At 42.0% G+C, this 20,465-nt stretch overlaps 1 protein-coding gene across 2 annotated transcripts; it reads left to right on the forward strand.

Moving 5' to 3' along the window:
- The first annotated feature begins 12,207 nt into the window (after nt 1-12,207).
- LOC115164385 (28S ribosomal protein S36, mitochondrial) lies at nt 12,208-15,193 on the forward strand. 2 transcript variants are annotated; one of them, XM_029716813.1, is made up of 5 exons: nt 12,208-12,566; nt 12,858-13,004; nt 13,496-13,559; nt 14,523-14,716; nt 15,004-15,193. In XM_029716813.1, exons 2-5 carry the CDS (start codon nt 12,900-12,902, stop codon nt 15,019-15,021), a joined length of 381 nt encoding a protein of 126 aa, XP_029572673.1. In that variant the 5' UTR covers nt 12,208-12,566; nt 12,858-12,899; the 3' UTR covers nt 15,022-15,193. The 2 variants fall into 2 exon arrangements, with proteins under 2 accessions (XP_029572673.1, XP_029572674.1); XM_029716814.1 differs by having other exon boundaries at nt 12,858-12,950.
- The last annotated feature ends 5,272 nt before the right edge of the window (nt 15,194-20,465 follow it).

A 20,465-nucleotide genomic window follows, 5' to 3' on the forward strand; every position in this document is an offset into this window, starting at 1 on the left:
CGGCCTCTGGAAGCAACGTCAGTACTAGAACTGTTCGTCGGGAGCTTCATGAAATGGGTTTCCATGGCCGAGCAGCCGCACACAAGCCGAAGATCACCATGGGCAATGCCAAGCATCGGCTGGAGTGGTGTTAAGCTCGCTGCCATTGGACTCTGGAGTATTGGAAACGTATTCTCTGGAGTGATGAATCACGCTTCACCATCTGGCAGTCCGACGAACGTATCTGAGTTTGGCGGATGCCAGGTGAACGCTACCTGCCCCAATGCATAGTGCCAACAGTAAAGTTTGGTGGAGGAGGAATAATGGTCTGGGGCTATTTTTAGTGGTTCAGGCTAGGCCCCTTAGTTCCAGTGAATTTTAACGCTACAGCAAACAATTATATTTTATACGATTCTGTGCTTCCAACTTTGTGGCAACAGTTTGGGGAAGGCCCTTTCCTGTTTCAGCATAACAATGCCTCTGTGCACAAAGCGAGGTCCATACAGAAATAGTTTGTCGAGATTGGTGTGGAAGAACTTGACTGGCCTGCACAGAGTCCTGACCTCAACCCCATCGAACACCTTTGGGATGAATTGGAATGCTGACTACGAGCCAGGCTTAATTGCCCAACATCAGTGCCCGACCTCACTAATGCGCTTGTGGCTGAATGGAAGCAAGTCCCCGCAGCAATGTTCCAATATCTAGTGGAAAGCCTTCCCAGAAGAGTACAGGCTGTTATCGCAGCAAAAGGGGACCAACTCCATATTAATGCCCATGATTTTAGAATGAGATGTTCGACGATCAGGTGTCCACATACTTTTGGCCTTGTAGCGTACTTAGCACAGCTGTCTCACCCTGTCACAACCGCCTGTGAAAAGACAAAGGAAAGGACTCATTCGTTTTCCAATCAGGGTCACGGATGTCACCAGAAATAACGGGAGGGGAATGCAACCTTGGATCCCCTTTTTCTTTTCTTTTTTTGCTGATTTAAAATGTTCTGGTTTTTTTGCCCTGTTCTATTTTATTTATTTACTTCTCTTTTTTTCGTATTTCTTTAAATTGAACGGCTGTTGACTTTGCTTCATCAGAGACCTCTCCATGTTGGTTGTGCTTTAGGGTTCTACGATACCAGTGTTGTGGATTCTGGTAGGTCTGACTGACATGTAGACATGTGCCACTCTGTATGTTGGCCTCCATCATGCATGTGGCTGGGTCACTCCTCAGTTAACACTGTACAGCATATAGATGTTACTCTGTAGGTCCAGTCTTTCTTTTGCTTCTCTGAGTTTGAGAGGTGTCAAATCAAGCTGTGCTTCTTCTCGTGTTGTCTTTCCTCCCTCTTGTATACATGTTTTTTCCTCAAAGACCTGTCTATAGTTTGATTCAGTTTTGTGTTCATGATTTGTGGCGACCCCAGTTAATTTGTTACCCCTTTTACTTTTATACTGTGAAGTCATTTTTCACTCACTTTGTAAAAAAAAAAATTTGAACAAAAACCACTAACAAATGTATAGTAAAAACCACTGACCTACTACTGCGTATGTTGCTCAGTGTTTGCACCAGATGTAACATTGGCTCAATAAAGAATCACCTGTTTTGATTTGAACTTTGACCTGCACCACTGAATTACCTGAGTGTGGATGACGTTTAATTCTTTATATGGCATTAGAACCACTAGTCTTCCCTTGAGCTCTGAAAGAAATGCATGTGGTCAAAATACAACAAAGGATGTAGGCCGGGTATAACAGGGCTGACTAGCCCTGTGTGTATGATGAAAATGTTTACGTTTTTCCGTCTTCATACGTAGGTAGTAAAGGCTCTGACAAGGGTTGATAACGATAGGCTTTGCATTTGTCTGCTTAGTAAGCAGTGTGATGCTCTGTGTTTGTAGGGCCCAGAGAGACAGCAAGGGTTGTCAGGAAGGGAGACTCTGGTGACTCTGGCCCTGTCACTCAGCAGTAGTAGTCAGTGGCACCAGCAGCGCCATCTAGAGGCAGACATCAGCTTCATCATGAGGACAGTCAGCACAGGGAGACACCAGGGGGATCCTACAGCGCAGCAATGGCCCAGTTTGAATATTGTCATTATGTATATTTTACATATCCTATACAGGAAGTCAGAATGTATTGTTTTGTGGTGGTAAAGAAGTAATGAATTGCTGAACTTCTTGAAATACACCAACACTGTTTCAAAAACTCTTATCTCAAGGCTCTTCAACAACCCTGAAAGTCAGACATCTTACAAAGTATATTTTTCAACCTGTCCATTAGAACCAAGCACTTGTCAGGTTCAGCTGATACTTAGGGATGACCAACTACATTTTAGTGCATCTATTTTATGTATGAGCATTAACTGTACACTTGCCTGACGACTCCCAACATAATTATTACGCTGCTCTGTTTGCTACATACTTCAGTCAGGCTGCCATCATTGAAGTCGTTTGTGGTGACGTCAAAATGAGGGGTGTTATACAAAAAGTAGTCAGCGATTGCATCATCTCTAACCAATCAAAGCTAATGACTAATTTTCTAAACGCTGCTTTAGCCATGTGTGTTCTGGCTCTGTCCCAACCCACCGCTTTCTAGATCCAATCAGAACGGTTAGAATGTGTTTGCTAAATTGTCGTGGAGGTACCCAGACTCGTTACGGAGAAGAAACTTAACGACCGAGGGTGTAGCGTTTGGCCGGAACAAGGAGTTTGGATAGCTATACACGTAACCACTTAATAAATATGTACATTTCACTGATCACGAGCTCATTTTCACAGAAAAGGCATAACGAAGGTAGTCCAGGGGGGTAAGCCAGTGTGGTGTCTAGCTGCATCGATCTAGCTAGTGAGTGTAGTCATCATCCATCAGTCACATGACTTGGATGTGTCTCAACAATCCATAACAGCTTCCAGTTGCCATTCCTTAAAGAGCACTGGAGGTTTAAAAACTGGAAAGGTTTCCACAATATTGCTTTCCTGCACCAAGTCCTCAGCAGTACCGTCTGCTTAGGAAAAGTGGATCCTAGCAGAGTTGAATGTGTGAAGTCTGTGGACAGAAGACATTATGAAGGTTATGACATGAAGAATCACTAGTTAACATAACATTTAAAACAAAATATAACGCATGCATAAGTAGAATAGTCCAGCTCCACTTACACCATGAAGTCGTCTGTCTATGCTCCTGGCTCGCTTCTCATTAAACAATATCTCGTGCAGAACACTCAATCTTCTTGGTTCTGCTGAAGTCTGCTAGGATTTCCTGTTCCAGAAACATGAGCAAATGTAATGACTCATTTTGATAATAGTTCTAATTACCTAACCACATCCAGAATGTGAAAATATACAGACTGCAGAAACATCAGTGAGTATTGTCATGAGGTGTGTGCTTACCACATTGTGTATTGACCAGTGAATCCTGTAGTTCCTCTCCAACAGCTGCTCAACTGCAGTGGACCTGGAAAGAACCATCATCTTCGACGTTAATGTTATAGCTTGTCACATTACCGTTTGATGCCGCCAGGATATGACCAACTATGATTTGAATACCCTTTGTTTTGGTAGTCACTTGTTTTGGTACTCACTTCTGGAGCTCAACAGCCAGTCTACCGTCCAACTCGCAGGCCACAACCTTCAGACAAGGGGAAGATGAAAGTAGGGCTGACCCCAATTTTTCAACTGGTCGATTGTTTGGTTGATAGGCTGTTGGTCGACCGAGATTGTTTTTAGTCGAGCAGTAGCAATATATATATATATATATATTTTATGGCACACGAGACACCTGTCTTATTTGCACCCATCTCAGTGAACTAATTCATTGCAGAGGCTGCGGGGATGGCGCAGTCCAAAATGAAGGGGAGTGTGGCTGGACAATGCACGTCTCTCCAGAATACGCTCTCTCCCGCCAACTTGTGCACATTCATTGTTTCATAACTTGATTGTGTGAATTGTTAGTGTCTATCAATTCCCCATTACATACTTTTTTATCACCAGTAGGACTTTTACCATTAATGCCTATAATTTATAATCTACAATGTTTGTTTGGTTACGGTAATGTCTGTCAATGCATTCAATATACACTGCTCAAAAAAATAAAGGGAACACTAAAATAACAAATCCTAGATCTGAATGAATGAAATAATCTTATTGAGTACTTTTTTCTTTACATAGTTGAATGTGCTGACAACAAAGTCACACAAAAAGAATCAATGGAAATCCAATTTATCAACCCATGGAGGTCTGGATTTGGAGTCACACTCAAAATTAAAGTGGAAAACCACACTACAGGCTGATCCAACTTTGTAATGTCCTTAAAACAAGTCAAAATGAGGCTCAGTAGTGTGTGTGGCCTCCATGTGCCTGTATGACCTCCCTACAACGCCTGGGCATGCTCCTGATGAGGTGGAGGATGGTCTCCTGAGGGATCTCCTCCCAGACCTGGACTAAAGCATCCGCCAACTCCTGGACAGTCTGTGGTGCAACGTGGCGTTGGTGGATGGAGCGAGACATGATGTCCCAGATGTGCTCAATTGGATTCAGGTCTGGGGAACGGGCGGGCCAGTCCATAGCATCAATGCCTTCCTCTTGCAGGAACTGCTGACACACTCCAGCCACATGAGGTCTAGCATTGTCTTGCATTAGGAGGAACCCAGGGCCAACCGCACCAGCATATGGTCTCACAAGGGGTCTGAGGATCTCATCTCGGTACCTAATGGCAGTCAGGCTACCTCTGGCGAGCACAAGGAGGGCTGTGCGGCCCCCCAAAGAAATGCCACCCCACACCATGACTGACCCACCGCCAAACCGGTCATGCTGGAGGATGTTGCAGGCAGCAGAACGTTCTCCAGACTCTGTCACGTCTGTCACATGTGCTGTGTGAACCTGCTTCATCTGTGAAGAGCACAGGGCGCCAGTGGCGAATTTGCCAATCTTGGTGTTCTCTGGCAAATGCCAAACGTCCTGCACGGTGTTGGGCTGTAAGCACAACCCCCACCTGTGGACGTCGGGCCCTCATACCACCCTCATGGAGTCTGTTTCTGACCGTTTGAGCAGACACATGCACATTTGTGGTCTGCTGGAGGTCATTTTGCAGTACTCTGGCAGTGCTCCTCCTGCTCCTCCTTGCACAAAGGCGGAGGTAGCGGTCCTGCTGCTGGGTTGTTGCCCTCCTACGGCCTCCTCCACGTCTCCTGATGTACTGGCCTGGCTCCTGGTAGTGCCTCCATGCTCTGGACACTATGCTGACAGACACAGCAAACCTTCTTGCCACAGCTCGCATTGATGTGCCATCCTGGATGAGCTGCACTACCTGAGCCACTTGTGTGGGTTGTAAACTCCGTCTCATGCTACCACTAGAGTGAACGCACCGCCAGCATTCAAAAGTGACCAAAACATCAGCCAGGAAGCATAGGAACTGAGAAGTGGTCTGTGGTTACCACCTGCAGAACCACTCCTTTATTGGGGGTGTCTTGCTAATTGCCTATAATTTCCACCTGTTGTCTATTCCATTTGCACAACAGCATGTGAAATTTATTGTCAATTAGTGTTGCTTCCTAAGTGGACAGTTTGATTTCACAGAAGTGTGATTGACTTGGAGTTATATTGTGTTGTTTAAGTGTTCCCTTTATTTTTTTGAGCAGTATATTATTATTCCACGGTTGTCATTGTCGGAATGGACATTGTTTGCAGAGCACACAACCTATGCTACACTTGTGAGAAACAAGTTTTGGTTTATTTCATTCCATTTGAGTTTTGTCAGTTTAGTCATTTGTCTTTTGTTTGGAGAGCTCCTGTCATTGTTGAGTAAGGACATGCACCTGATTACGCATAGAAGTAGACTATAGGCTTCCTGGCCTGCTCGCAAATGTAGGCATATTAATGTGCCCATTTGGGGATCTGATAGTATTTCTGATTGGCTTAACTCACAAACGCTGTGGAGCTTCTCAACGTAATGCTTTCTTCACCTCAAACAGCAAGCAAACAGAGTATGTTTTGACATCCATTGAGAATGACTAATTCGTCAGTGTATTTGAAAAATCTTTACAGCACTCTCCTTTTCGATAACTCAACGTGAAAGGGAAAAATGTCATGCTCTGATCCAGTTGAAACATCTTAAAATAGGCCTACCTGATTACTTCTTATCCCTTATGCAAATAGCCTACAGCTGTGTCTGTCCCGAGCTCACTGGTGCAGGAAACTGAGGGCCCAGAATATTTTATACAATGTTGTAAGGATCTTCAGGCCGTACCCAAGTTAATAGTTGATACAATATGATTTATTGGATATTTATTTTTATCAGGATATTTTCTACCTGCAAGCTGCAATGTTTTTATTTATTGGCTCTATAGGCTATTTTTACATAGTTGGCAATGGCAATAGAAGTTACTTTTTAGGTTTGTATCCTTTTCATTTAGATTTGGATAGAATTTTAATTAACCACATGACAATGATTTTGATACAAAGACATAAATTAAATGAAACTGTTCTATGAAAATGTGCATATGAAAACCATAACTGGCATGCCAATCAGTAGAAATGGTAAGATAAATTGGCAGAAAGTTTGCGGTCTTTGTGTAGCCTATTAACGCCAACTTTCGCAGATTCTGCCATTAATCTCCTAAAGCCGGTAGGAGCCTGAGGAAGATGGTCAGGACAGGTTATCTTGATCTCTGGCTTCCTCTTGAGTCATTTGTGTCTTATTTCATCAAACCGTGAGCTTAAGGCAAGCTCAATGCATATATGTGATTTGATTAAAACACACCGTCTATAAAGTGCCTTCAGAAAGTATTCAGACCCCTTGACTTTTTCCACTTTATTACGTTACAACCTTATTCTAAAATGGATTAAATAAAAAAATATCCTCAGCAATCTACACACAATACCCCATAATGACAAAGCAAAAACAGGTTTAGACATTTTTGTTGATTTATTAAAAATAAAACACCTTATTTGCACAACTATTCAGACCCTTTGGTCTGCGACTCGAAATTGACCTCAGGTGCATCCTGTTTCCGTTGATCAAATGTGATTGGAGTCCACCTGTGATAAATTAAATTGATTGGACATGATTTTGAAAGCCACACACAAGTCTTTATAAGGTCCCACAGTTGTCAGTACATGTCAGAGCAAAAACCAAGCCATGAGGTTGAAGGAATTGTCCGTAGAGCTCCAAGACAGGATTGTGTCGAGGCACAGATCTGGTGAAGCGTACCAAAACATATCTGCAGCATTGAAGGTCCCCAAGAACACAGTGGCCTCCATCATTCTTAAATGGAAGAAGTTTGGAACAATCAAGACCCTTCCTAGAGCTGGCTGCCAAACTGAGCAATCGGGGGAGAAGGGCCTTGGTCAGGGAGGTGACCAAGAACCCGATAGTCACTCTGACAGAGCTCCGGAGTTCCTCTGTGGAGATGGGATAACCTTCCAGAAGGACACCCATCTCTGCAGCACTCCACCAATCAGGCCTTTATGGTAGAGTGGCCAGATGGAAGCCACTCAGTAAAAGGCACATGACAGCCCGCTTGGAGTTTGCCAAAGGGCACCTAAAGACTCTTAGACCATGAGACACAAGATTCTCTGGTCTGATGAAACCAAGATTGAACTCTTTGGCCTGAATGCCAAGCGTCACGTCTGGAAGAAACCTGGCACCATCCCTACGGTGAAGCGTGGTGGCAGCATGCTGTGGGGATGTTTTTCAACGGCAGGGACTGGGAGACTAGGCAGAAATGAAGACAAAGATAAATGCAGCAAAGTACAGAGAGATCCTTGATGAAAACCTGCTCCAGAGTGCTCAGGACCTCAGACTGGGGCGAAGGTTCACCTTCCAACAGGACAAGGACCCTAAGCACACAGCCAAGACAACGCATGAGTGGCTTTGGGACAAGTCTCTGAATGGCGTTGAGGGGCTCAGCCAGAGCCCGGTCTTGAACCTGATCGAACATTTCTGGAGAGACCTGAAAATTGCTGTGCAGCGACAATCCCCATCCAACCTGACAGAGCTTGAGAGGATCTGCAGAGAAGAATGGGAGAAACTCCCCAAATACAGATGTGCCAGGCTTGTAACGTCATACCCAAGAAGACTTGAGGTTGTAATCACTGCCAAAGGTGCTTCAACAAAGTACTGAGTAAAGGGTCTGAATACTTATGAAATGTGATATTTTATTTTTATAAATTAGCAAAAATGTCTAAAACCTGTTTTTGCTTTGTCATTATGGGGTAATGTGTGTAGATTGAGGGGAAAAAATATTTCATACATTTTAGAATAAGGCTGTAAATTAAAGGGTCTGAATATTTTCCGAAGGCACTGTACACCATTTCCACATACACGAAGAAGACAGATCCAGCTCAGAGGCCCAACTTGTGAGCTCCAATATCAGATTTGAATTTAGAATGAAAAATGAATGTGTTTAAGTAAAAAATGTTAGTGCGTTGAACCGAAACGCAGATTATTTCCTCTAAAAGACTCTACATGGTCAATCTGCATCTGAAGTGGCCGTACAGCATTTGCTGCTATGCAGTTTCGGCAGACTTCAGGGCTTTCGTACTTCTTGCGTTTTGCAAAATAGAAACGCAACATGTGAAGTGTTGGTTCCATGTTTCATAAACTGAAATAAAATATCCCAGAAATGTTCCATACACACAAAAAGCTTATTTCTCACATTTGTTTACATTAACATTTCTCATTTGCCAAGATAATCCAGGTGTGACATATGAAAAAGCTGATTAAACAGAAGCCTCATTACACAGGTGCACCTTGTGCTGTGGACAATAAAAGGCCATTCTAAAATGTGCAGTTGTCACACAACACAATGCCACAGATGTGTCAAGTTTTGAGGGAGCGTGCAATTACCACCGGAGCTGTTGCCTGAGAATTTAATGTTCATTGAACTACCATGAGCCGCCTCTAACGTCGTTTTAGAGAATTTGGCAGCACGTCCAACCGGCCTCACAACCGAAGACGTGTGGGCGAGCGTTTTGCTGATGTCACCGTTGTGAAAAGAGTGCCCCATTGTGGTGGTGGAGTTACGGTACGGGCAGGCATAAGCCATGGACAACCATCACAATTGCATTTTATCAATGGCAATTTGAATGCACAGAAATACCGTGACGAGATCCTGAGACCCATTGTGCGGCCCATTTTTTTTAAGGTATCTATTCCCAGTCATTTGAAATCCATAAATTAGGGCCTAGGGAATTTATTTCAACTGACCGATTTCCTTATATGAACTGTAACTCAGTAAAATCTTTGAAATTGTTGCATGTTGCGTTTATTTTTTGTTCAGTATAGCTAGCTAAAAAACACATCTGGCACAGGCTGGCTCTCATACATTAATGCTAGTTAGCTACTAAACAAGCCTTGGATTTTTGACTACTTGGTTCTCTTCTGCTCTAACTTGTCATTCTTGGAATCGGCTGTGAGACACATGCAAAGAAAGACAAAATTGCACAATGAGTCGCAATAATATTTCCATGACTTGATGTCAAGTCTGCAGGAAATATTTTTACTTCTGCAGTAATTAGAATGGTAGAGACCGTGGCCGATTGGTTTATCGCACCTACTGGCAGAGCCATACTCCTGGTTTCATCATGCATCATTTATTTTCCATCATTTCAATAGAATAACTTATTACATTTCAAACCGGTGATTAGTAGATTTATTCATAACTCAAGGTCAAGACAAAATGCAGTACAAATGCAAAAACATATCCATCTGATGCAGTATATTATGCATTTTACTAAGTGCTCTTAACATCAGTTAATATTTTACATTACTGTGATATCAACACTGTTCCTTCTCTCTCTCTCACTACAGCTTCTGATAACTGTACATATTATGCTTATAAACAATGTTACAATTACTTTTCCCTTCCATGCTGACTACTCATTCCTCAGAGATGGGAATGTCCTACAACGTCATGGTGATGTCTCTCAGTTTGGGGTCATCATCTCGCCAGTTCACTTCACTGGCAATGATGATCCCCTGGAGAAATTATCGCAACATGAGTTTGACATAACAAATAGGTAATATGCCATCATTCTCATCGCACTAAGACTGTACCAATGATATCCGCTTCCTCCCGAAGTGTGCAGTTGTTCACTTCCCTTTACTGGTTTGAAAGGAAACGACAGGTATAAGAAATATGGTGGAAATTCCCACTAGCCCATGACTCCACCAATCCTATGCTTTTAGACTTGTGAGAAGTGAACGAGTGCACACTTCAGAAAGAGATTATTGGGATACATCTTAAGAATAAAAAAACGTATTCTTAAAGATATAAAATGGCCCATTTACCCGCAGGATATTCTGTGTGATGGTGGCCATCTTCTGGTATTTCTCAAGGTGAGACTGGCCTTTCTGCAGGATGTTTCTGTACTTCTCCGCCACGGAGGCTCCCTCTTCAACTCGTCCATCTTCATGAGTGAGACACTTTAGATCTGCAGAGGAGAAAAATAAAATGCAAACGAGTTTCCTTTTTATTATTCAGTTCTCTGCTCCACCTGAACTACAAGGCAAAGTATGAAAACATGAACTAAAAGGTGATTGTTCATATCTTCAATAACATTTTGTAATTCCTATATATCCTCCATGGTAAAGCATCCATAGTGTGGATGATGAAATACCTAGCCTCTGCTTTTGTAGGTCTGTGATTTGGTCCTGAAGCTCATATGATTCCTTTTGACAAAGCAAACAAGAGGTCAGCAATAACATTCCATAAATCCACAACAGTTGGTAACACAATACAGCAGCAGAACCAAGCCAATGACTGCATCATTTTTATGATGACAGCAATAAACATTGTTATAGTTTATAAAGATGTTAGTTACAGTCACACAATCAGATTGGTGAAAACATCCATTGTCCAACCATATTGATAACAGATGCACCCACCTGCTGAAATGTCTTTATCTTTGAACAAAGGTCTAGGCTGTGATTGGTCAGTTCCCTCATTGCTCTGGAAAAAATAGAGGCCCCACTCTATACATCAAGTTGTGCTTAAAACATGCATTTACATGTTTTTACATTGGCGGGTGCAGTGTAATTACAACATCAGTAGGTTAACAACTGACACCCATTTCTGGTTTGTGTGACTGATATTTTTACAAACAATGCAAACACATTGAAATCTATCACCAAGTAGATCAATGGGTAGTGCTACTAATATTTGTTTTCCTTCTCAAAGCCAGTTTAGAAGGAGCTGTTTGAGTCCAATAAGACAGGGGTTGTGTCAAATGGCACCCTATTCCCTATATAGTCCATAGTGCTGTGGTCAACAGTAGTGGACTATATAGGGCAGGCGTATTCAACTCTTATTAACCTACGAGGTCCAGAGCCTGCTGGTTTTCTGTTCTACCTGATAATTAATTGCACACACCTGGTGTCCCAGGTCTAAATCAGTCCCTGATTAGAGTGGAACAATGAAAAAAAAGCAGTGGAACTGGCTTCGAGGTCCACAGTTGAGTTTGAAGGATATATAGGGAATAAGATGCCATTTGGGACAGACACAGGTTGTTAGAATCAGCTCCTGAAGGACTTACTCAGCCTTTGGAACACAGCTTCTCAGAGATGGCATGCCACACCTGCATCCTGACAAATACAACAATTTATAATATGTTTAAAAACTGTCCAAATGAAAATGCTCCAGACTTCTACATAAAAGGGTTTGCAAGCAACAAATGTCTGTCATAACTATTGTACTAGTAATTCAAGGAAATGTTATAGTTACCTGTGTACGGCCAATGTCTTGTTAAATTAGGGATTTTTGCTTCCTCCAAAGTACCAGCATAATCCGGTTTGTGGATTATCAAGAGACAAATAAATCCACTTTTTCCAAATCGCAGTTCAGAAAATATAAAATGTTGGTTATGAATAGGCCAACATGAGATGACATTGCCAACTAAAGACACTCACAAGTCTCTCAGCATCAGGTGCACTGCAATAATATATTTTGCATTTTCCTGTTAAAGAAAATTTGACAATGAATTATTTGAACCCTATTTTACAGTCACATAGCATATCAGCATACCCAATTCAGTAATAAAGGTAATGTAATGTATCTGCTTGGAGCTTCACGTTCGTCTCAAACATTGATTTGACATGTTATTTTATCCGGATAGGAGAAATACTCAAGAGGTAAAATGTATCAGCTCTGTCCATTTTAGCCTGTATGATAGGCTCTTGGTGAGACCTTTGAATGTACCGCTAGGAAGTTACCACTAATCACGTGACCAGATAATTATTCAACAACCCCCCGCCCCCATTCAGCGTTCTCCAGGCTGACTGAAAGATAGATAGGAAGGTTATATGCCTTTGCTAGCTGCGTTTGTCATTGACATTTGGTTCACCATTGTCTATAGTGCTTATTTTAACATGTAAAACAAGGTTCATTTTCAATGGGCACTGAATAGCTCAAACTGGTTGATGGAATTTGTCTGCTACTAGCATGTTGTTCGATTAAGAACGGTTTTCTTGTGCTATTCTTAGAATTCAACTCGGTGCAAACAAACGTCATGGTTTGACAGTATGGCCTGGGAAACTGACCTGAACGTTTCTTTTCTTTTCGAATAATATAACCTACTTTCAGCTGACAGCATTAAGCCAAAGGTAAGGAATTATATGTTACAGACAATTAACTCAACTTTAAGACATTAGATCTGATCTGGCCGGGTTTGGAATTCGTATACATGTCTAAGATATGTTTTATTGTGTATTTTACTCTGAATGGGGTGGTGTTATCCTCCGATGACCCGTTAGCTTTTTGATAGCTGACATTAGCATCCATGCAGTAGAATGTCTCCTATCACATACCGTTGTTCTAAACCAATTGGTTTATATACAACGGATTTAGTCATTTTCCCCTTTTCAAATGACAACTCCCTCTTCTGGTACTTTTAGGAACTGAGGATTATTTTCCCCCGGAAGAAGACCGGTGAGGACATGGGTGGCAAAGTCAGTAGCAAAATGGCTGCAGTTGGGCGGGTGGTACAGGTACGCTTGTCAAACTTCGATATCTATCGCTCTGCAACAACACTTGTAACCCAAGTGAGTACTTTTAAAAGTTACATAGTCAATGCAAGTTACGATTTCCAAGGTCAGAAATCAACATTTGTTTTTGCTGTGCATCCCCAAACTAACGAGCTAGCTACCCATACTAATGCCCTTGTTGGTCTGCATGCAATTCCAAAGCTTGAGCACGTAGCTAACTATCATGTAGATGAACGTACACGTTTACTTACACAGTTCAAACTAACTAATGCCATGTTAACTGCCATACAGTCACACACGGTTAGTCGTTGAACTAAGGCTAAAAATAGCACGTCCGCTGATCAGTTGTTCTCCCTGTCCCAAGTGTTTACTCTAGCTAGTAAACTTATCTGGCAGTTTATTCAAGGCAATGATAAACATTTTGTTCGCCTACAACTATATGGCATTGCTTTCAATTCATAGTATTAAACGATATAGGATTGTCTGTCAGCAAAATAAGTCTTGAAGTGATTGAGTAGCTTGTCTGTTTTCATTTGACTACCTTTCAGGCTGTGAAACCTCATGCTCCACTAATGAAGTTTCCCAGCAGAGAGGGGGTCCCCAGGCTGAATGGTGAGTAACAACTTGCCAGTGGGATGTTGCACTACCTATTGTTATTTTGTCCATGGTTAGAGGTAACCCTATTGAAGAGGACATTCCACTGCTGTATGAAATTGTGCATTGTTAGACAAAATGTAGCCTGTCGATGTGTTGGTTGAATATTGATTGGTTGTATCAACTTTAACGCGATAGACAAACTGCGTCAAACAATGTACAATTGTAATTATTTCTCAGTAGCTCTCTGCCTTAAAAACAGTTTCTCTATCGGTTTTACATTTTTTGTTGGCAAACATGGGTAGTTTTAAGGCGCTTCTCAATTCAAAGGTGGAAACACTGACTTGATTTTACCTTTTTTTGTTGTCAACCCCAGTGTATTTTAGTAAGAGGTTGTTTTAGTTCTTTCCAATTTCATTATAAAATAGTGCTATGAGTAATGAATAAAACAAAGGATGTCCAGTGTTTCAACTATGCATTTAGCAGTGGTGCACTGGAAGGTAAAACCTTCAGTGTGAACTTAAAATGACTAAAACCAATGAAGTATGCAGAAAAGATAATGGAGTAATATTTTTAAATAAGATAATCCCTGAGAACTAACAATCACCCAAATAAAAATGAGACAGTCGAGAAGAATCTGAAATTCCAAATATAGTATGGCATGGGGCCCCCATTGATTTTGAGTCACTCCGATAGAATAAGCCACGGCAAAATGTGTACAATTGCAGGAAGTTTAATTTGAAACTGCTATTTTTATTTCAGGCCCATGACAAATGTGTAGAATTGCAGGAAATTAGCTTTAAAACAGTAGAATTTTGTCTCCGGCAAAGAGGGCGGCCTCAAACTGTGCCCCCCCCCTACTAAATTTGCCACTGCTGGAAAAAATTGTAGGGTAAACACTGGATGTCTAAAACAATATCACTGATTTTTAAAGCTACCTATTCGGCTAATGTTTAAAAACAACCATTTCCTCTGTTTCAGTCCAAGAGACTCTTAAAACATTAGCAGTCGGCTCTCCTAGTTCACCTCCAGTTGTAGCACCGCCGTTGTTATCGAGACCCCCCGGACCTGTTACTCTACTCTCTGGAACCCCAGACAGTGTGGCCACAGTGAAGGAACTCCCCCAGAGATACCGCAGGAGGGCATTGGAAACAGACGAGATGGATTATATTCAGGTGAGTGCCTAGCTGGGTCACTGAAGAAGTGCTGTAATTGTTGTGTTTTTTTATTTTTAAAAAACAAACGTTCATACAAATACTGAAGGGGGTGGTATTTTTGTGTGACATGCGGTTACACTCGTGGGTTGGGTCTGTACTTTAATTAGATCTCTGCTTTCGATTTACCCCATAGTTTTAGAGAAGGCATTCCGAGTACTCAAAGTGCATTCTGTTGTTACCCGAGTGTTGCAATACAGGGAAGATCTCACTAACCACCAACTCTTCTGGTTTCTTATCTTTTCCAGCGTGGTGGACCAGAGTGATGTTAAGTGACTCCGTGAATGCAACCAAAGTCCTTACCTGTGGAAATCAGTTTGTGTTTTTGCCTAATTTTGTTCCTCAACAAGAGAGGACCTGCTGCCACACCTCAGATGTCATGCAGAATAAAGATACTATAATAACTGAAGTTGTACAAATAAAGTATATTTTTAAAGATTGTGTAGATATTTATTTCAAGGGACATTTGATTTAATTGTTTGTCTTAGAAAAGCCATTACAGTAAATCTCAATTATATCACCATTTATTTGTTCAGCACCCACTTCATTCAGTGCTCATTATTTTACACCTTCACTTAATTAAATCCTGGAAGGTTGATGTGAATGTCACCATGAGCCACTGTACATAAGTTTAATTGACCAGTAAGTTCTCCCATCTCTACACTATTGTTGTCCATATCCAAAGCTGCTTTCTTTTGCTCTGCATTTTTATGATACCACATCCAAACAAGGACCAGACTGAATTTCACCGCAAGAATGAAGAAAATCATGGGCTCTTCTCCTTGCCCCTTCAGTCAGGATCGGCATTATGGGCGGGCCTAAAGGGCCTGACCCGCCCTACCGTACATCCTTGCCCGTCCAAATAAAATGTTGAAATAATTTATTTGACCGTAAGACGCATCAATGTCAGATGTTTCATCTGCGTGAGCGAAACGGTGCCTCTGTCTCAGTATGTGGAGACCATGTATCTGATATTTTGACAAAAAGATTATGGCGTGTCATACTATTTCTATACATACAGCATCAGATACATGCACTACAAGTAGTGAACCAGAGGGGTGCCGTTTCGCTCGCTAGTTTCAGCAGGGGTGGTGAAGCGAAAGGACTTACTCGCCAAAATCTGTCCAGAATAAGCCCAATGCATTTCAATCAACATAATATGCAGTTAAGTTTGTTGCTTGCATTCCCGACTTTGGGACAAAGACTCACATTGTTAGGGTGGAGACATGAGCATCTCGTCATTATATACAGATCTCTGGTTTCAGCTACTTGTGAATTGGAAAGGAAAGTTGGCAGGAGCACAGTGCACTGTTCGGATGCTGGCTTCCCCTAAAGTAAATGGATGTTTTGCCAAAATGATGTAATTACTTCCAAATAAAACATTCAAAATACTTCACCAGAGAACAATGACTTAGCCACAGAGGATCATTAGCGTCTTAAATAAAAAAATGCCTATGCTAATTTGGGAAGCCTGCTATTTGGGCAGCGAGCGCGACAATAGAACTAGCTGAGTTGCGGCTGTCAGTGAAAAGCGTCAATATGTGTAAAGATAATGTCATCATTTTGATAAATTCCCCATTACATAGTTTCTTTTCTTTCCAAAACACTGCCGTTTCTGATCAACTTTCTCGTTACTTCGCTAAGAACAATCTTCTTGACCCTAACCAGTCAGGCTTTAAGACAGGTCACTCAACCGAGACTGCTCTTCTCTGTGTCGCGGAGGCTCTCCACACTCTCAAAGCTGCCTCTCTCGCCTCTGTTCTCATCCTCCTAGATCTATCCGCTGCCTTTGACACTGTGAACCACCAGATACTCCTCTCCACCCTCTCAGGGCTGGGTGTCTCAGGCTATGCACACCTGGATTGCATCCTACCTGGCAGGCCGCTCCTACCAGGTGACGCGTAGAGGATCTGTCTGCACCACGTACTCTCAGTACTGGTTCCCCTAGTGCTTGGTTCTAGGCCCTCTATTCTTCTCTCTATACACAAGTCACTTGGCGCCGTCATATCCTCACATGGTCTCTCCTATACGGATGACACTGAACTACTTTTCTCCTTCCCCCTTCTGACACCCAGGTGGCGAAACGCATCTCTGCGTGTCTGGCAGATATGTCAGCTTGAATATCGGCCCACCACCTCAAGCTCAACCTCGACAAGATGGAGCTGCTCTTCCTCCCAGGGAAGGCCAGCCCGCTCAAAGACCTCCATCACGGTTGACAACTCCACAGTGTCGCCCTCCCAGAGTGCAAAGAACCTTGACGTGACCCTGGACAACACCCTGTTGTTCTCTGCAAATATCAAAGTAGTGACTCGCTCCTGCAGATTCATGCTCTACAACATCCATAGAGTACGATCCTACCTCACACAGGAAGCGGCGCAGGTTCTAATCCAGGCACTTCTCCTCTCCCGTCTGGACTACTGCAACTCCCTGTTGGCTGGGCACCCTGCTTGTGCGATCAAACCCCTGCAACTTATCCAGAACGCTGCAACCCGCCTGGTTTTCAACCTTCCCAAGTTCTCTCATGTCACCCTGCTCCTCTGCACACTCCACTGGCTTCCAGTTGAAGCTCGCATCCACTACAAGACTATGGTGCTTACCTACGGAACAGCACGAGGAACTGCCCCTCCCTACCTTCAGGCTATGCTCAAACCCTACACCCTGACCCGTGCACTCCGTTCTGCCACCTCTGGTCTCTTGGCCCTCCCAGCCCTACGGGAGGGCAGCTCCCGCTCAGCCCAGTCCAAGCTCTTCTCTGTCCTGACACCCCAATGGTGGAACCAGCTTCCCCCTGAAACTAGGGCAGCAGAGTCCCTGCCCATCTTCCCACCTTCTAGCTCTGACAGCTACATTGAGGAAAAATGTACTTTCTATGCCTGTGATATGTGGTTGTCCCACCTAGCTATCTTAAGATGAATGCACTAACTACGTCGCTCTGGATAAGAGTGTCTGCTAAATGACTCAAAAGGCCTAGTAAATGTAAACGATGTTTGCAGAGTTCACAACCTACTACACTTGTGAGAAACAACTTTTGGTTTATTTCATAACCATCATTTATGAGTTTTGTAATTTGTTTCATTGTCTTTTGTTTGGAATGCTCCATGTGAGCAATGTACTTGTGTCTGGGTTCTTTGTCCTGATAAAGTTAGCCTGCTGTACACAAATGTAGGAAAGTGCCCATTTGGATATTCTGATTGATTTAACTCACCATGTCCACCACTAATAAGCTTAGCTTCTCAGTAATTTTTTCTTTACCTCACACAGTAAGTCAACGAAGTCTGTTTATTATGATCGGATGATTCCATATATCCAGTGGAAACGTCATAAAAAAAAACTGCTGTCTGTCCCGAGCTCACTGGCACAGGAAATTGAGGGCCCGGAATAGGCTAGTTGATACAACGTTGCACGTCACTAGCGACAGCTCAAGTCAAGACAGATAGAAAGGGAGGCAGACAGGTGAAGTTGAGAGATTGTGATTGAAAGAACATACATTTTTACTAGTTGGCTTTAGGCCTATGTATTTTACTTAGTTGATGATGGAAGTTAAAGGCTGGTGCTCTCGCATTAGTTTGCTTTTAAACTTTTAGATTTATAATTTTTATTGAGATTTTATGATTAACCATGTGACATTGATTTTGAGAAACAAAAACTGAAATTAAATTGTTCCACAAAAATGCGCATATACACTACCGTTGAAAAGTTTGGGGTCACTTATACTTACTTAGAGTTCCTCTGTCCAGTGTCTGTGTTCTTTTGCCCATCTTATTGGCCAGTCTGAGATATGTCTTTTTCTTTGCAACTCTGCCAAAAAGGCCAGCATCCCAGAGTTGCCTCTTCACTGTTGAAGTTGAGACTGGTGTTTTGCGGGTACTATTTAATGAAGCTGCCAGTTGAGGACTTGTGAGACGTCTGTTTCTCAAACTAGACACTCTAATGTACTTGTCCTCTTGCTCAATTGTGCACTGGGGCCTCCCACTCCTCTTTCTATTCTGGTTAGAGCCACTTTGCGCTGTTCTGTGAAGGGAGTAGTACACAGCGTTGTATGAAATCTTCAGTTTCTTGGCAATTTCTCACATGGAATAGCCTTCATTTCTCAGAACAAGAATAGACTGACACGTTTCAGAAGAAAGGTATTTGTTTCTGGCCATTTTGAGCCTGTAATCGAACCCACAAATACTGATGCTACAGATACTCAACTAGTCTAAAGAAGGCCAGTTTTATTGCTTCTTTAATCAGAACAACAGTTTTCAGCTGTGTGTGCTAACATAATTGCAAAATGCTTTTCTAATGATCAATTAGCCTTTTAAAATGATAAACTTGGATTAGCTAACACAACGTGCCATTGGAACACGGGAGTGATGGTTGCTGATAATGAGCCTCTGTAAGTCTATGTAGATATTCCATTAAAAATCAGCCGTTTCCAGCTACAATAGTCAATTACAACATTAACAATGTCTACACTGTATTTCTGATCAATTTGATGTTATTTTAATGGACATTTGTTTTTGCTTTTCTTTCAAAAAGAAGGACATTTCTAAGTGACCCCAAACTTTTGCACGGTAGTGTAAAAATAATCATAACTGGCACTCAGATAGCAGGGCTGCCAACCTTTTAAGGAAACTTGGAATGAGATTTGCTATGTAAATTGAATTGCCCCATTGCACAACCCCTAGATGGAAAATGTGATTGTTTTAAAGCTCATTTCCTGCAATTCTACATATTAATACAGTACCAGTCAAAAGTTTGGACACCTACACCGGGTTTTATTTATTTTTACTATTTTCTACATTGTAGAATAATAGAAGACATAAAGACTATGAAATAACACATGCAATCATGTAGTAACCAAAAAAGTGTTAAATAAATCAAAATATATTTTATATTTCTGATTCTTCAGCTTTGCACTCCCTTGGCATTCTCTCAACCAGCTTCATGAGGTAATCACCTGGAATGCATTTCATTTAACAGGTGTGCCTGTTCATTTGTGGAATTTCTTTCCTTAATGCATTTTAGCCAATCAGTTGTGTTGTGACAAGGTATTTAAAAAAATATTTCACCTTTATTTAACCAGGTAGGCCAGTTGAGAACAAGTTCTCATTTACAACTGCGACCTGGCCAAGATAAAGCAAAGCAATGTGACAAAAACAACAGTTACACAAATGTACACAAATGTACAGTCAATAACACAATAGAAAAATCTGTATACAGTGTGTGCAAATGTGTGCAAATGAAGCTGTTCTGATAGCTTACCGATCTGCTCTGACAGCTTACCGAAGGTAGGGGTGGTAAACAGAAGATAGTCCTATTTGGTAAAAGACCAAGTCCATATTATGGCAAGAACAGCTCAAATAAGCAAAGAGAAACGACAGTCCATCATTACTTTAGACTGACCTTCATGTCTTATCTTGGAAGATTTCAAGAAAGTTTCTTCAAGTGCACTCACAAAAACCATCAACCGCCCTGATGAAACTGGCTCTCATGAGGACCGCCAAATGAAAGGAAGACCCAAAGTTACCTCTGCAGAGGATAAGTTCATTAGAGTTACCAGCTTCAGAAATTGCAGGCCGAATAAATGCTTCACAGAGTTCAAGTAACAGACACATCTCAACATCAACTGTTCAGAGGAGAATCAGGTCTACATGATTGAATTGCTGCAAAGAAACCACTACTAAAAGGACACCATTAAGAAGCAGAGACTTGCCTGGGCCAAGAA

This window comes from Salmo trutta, chromosome 27 (assembly GCF_901001165.1).
Source record: "Salmo trutta chromosome 27, fSalTru1.1, whole genome shotgun sequence".
NCBI lineage: Eukaryota > Metazoa > Chordata > Actinopteri > Salmoniformes > Salmonidae > Salmo > Salmo trutta.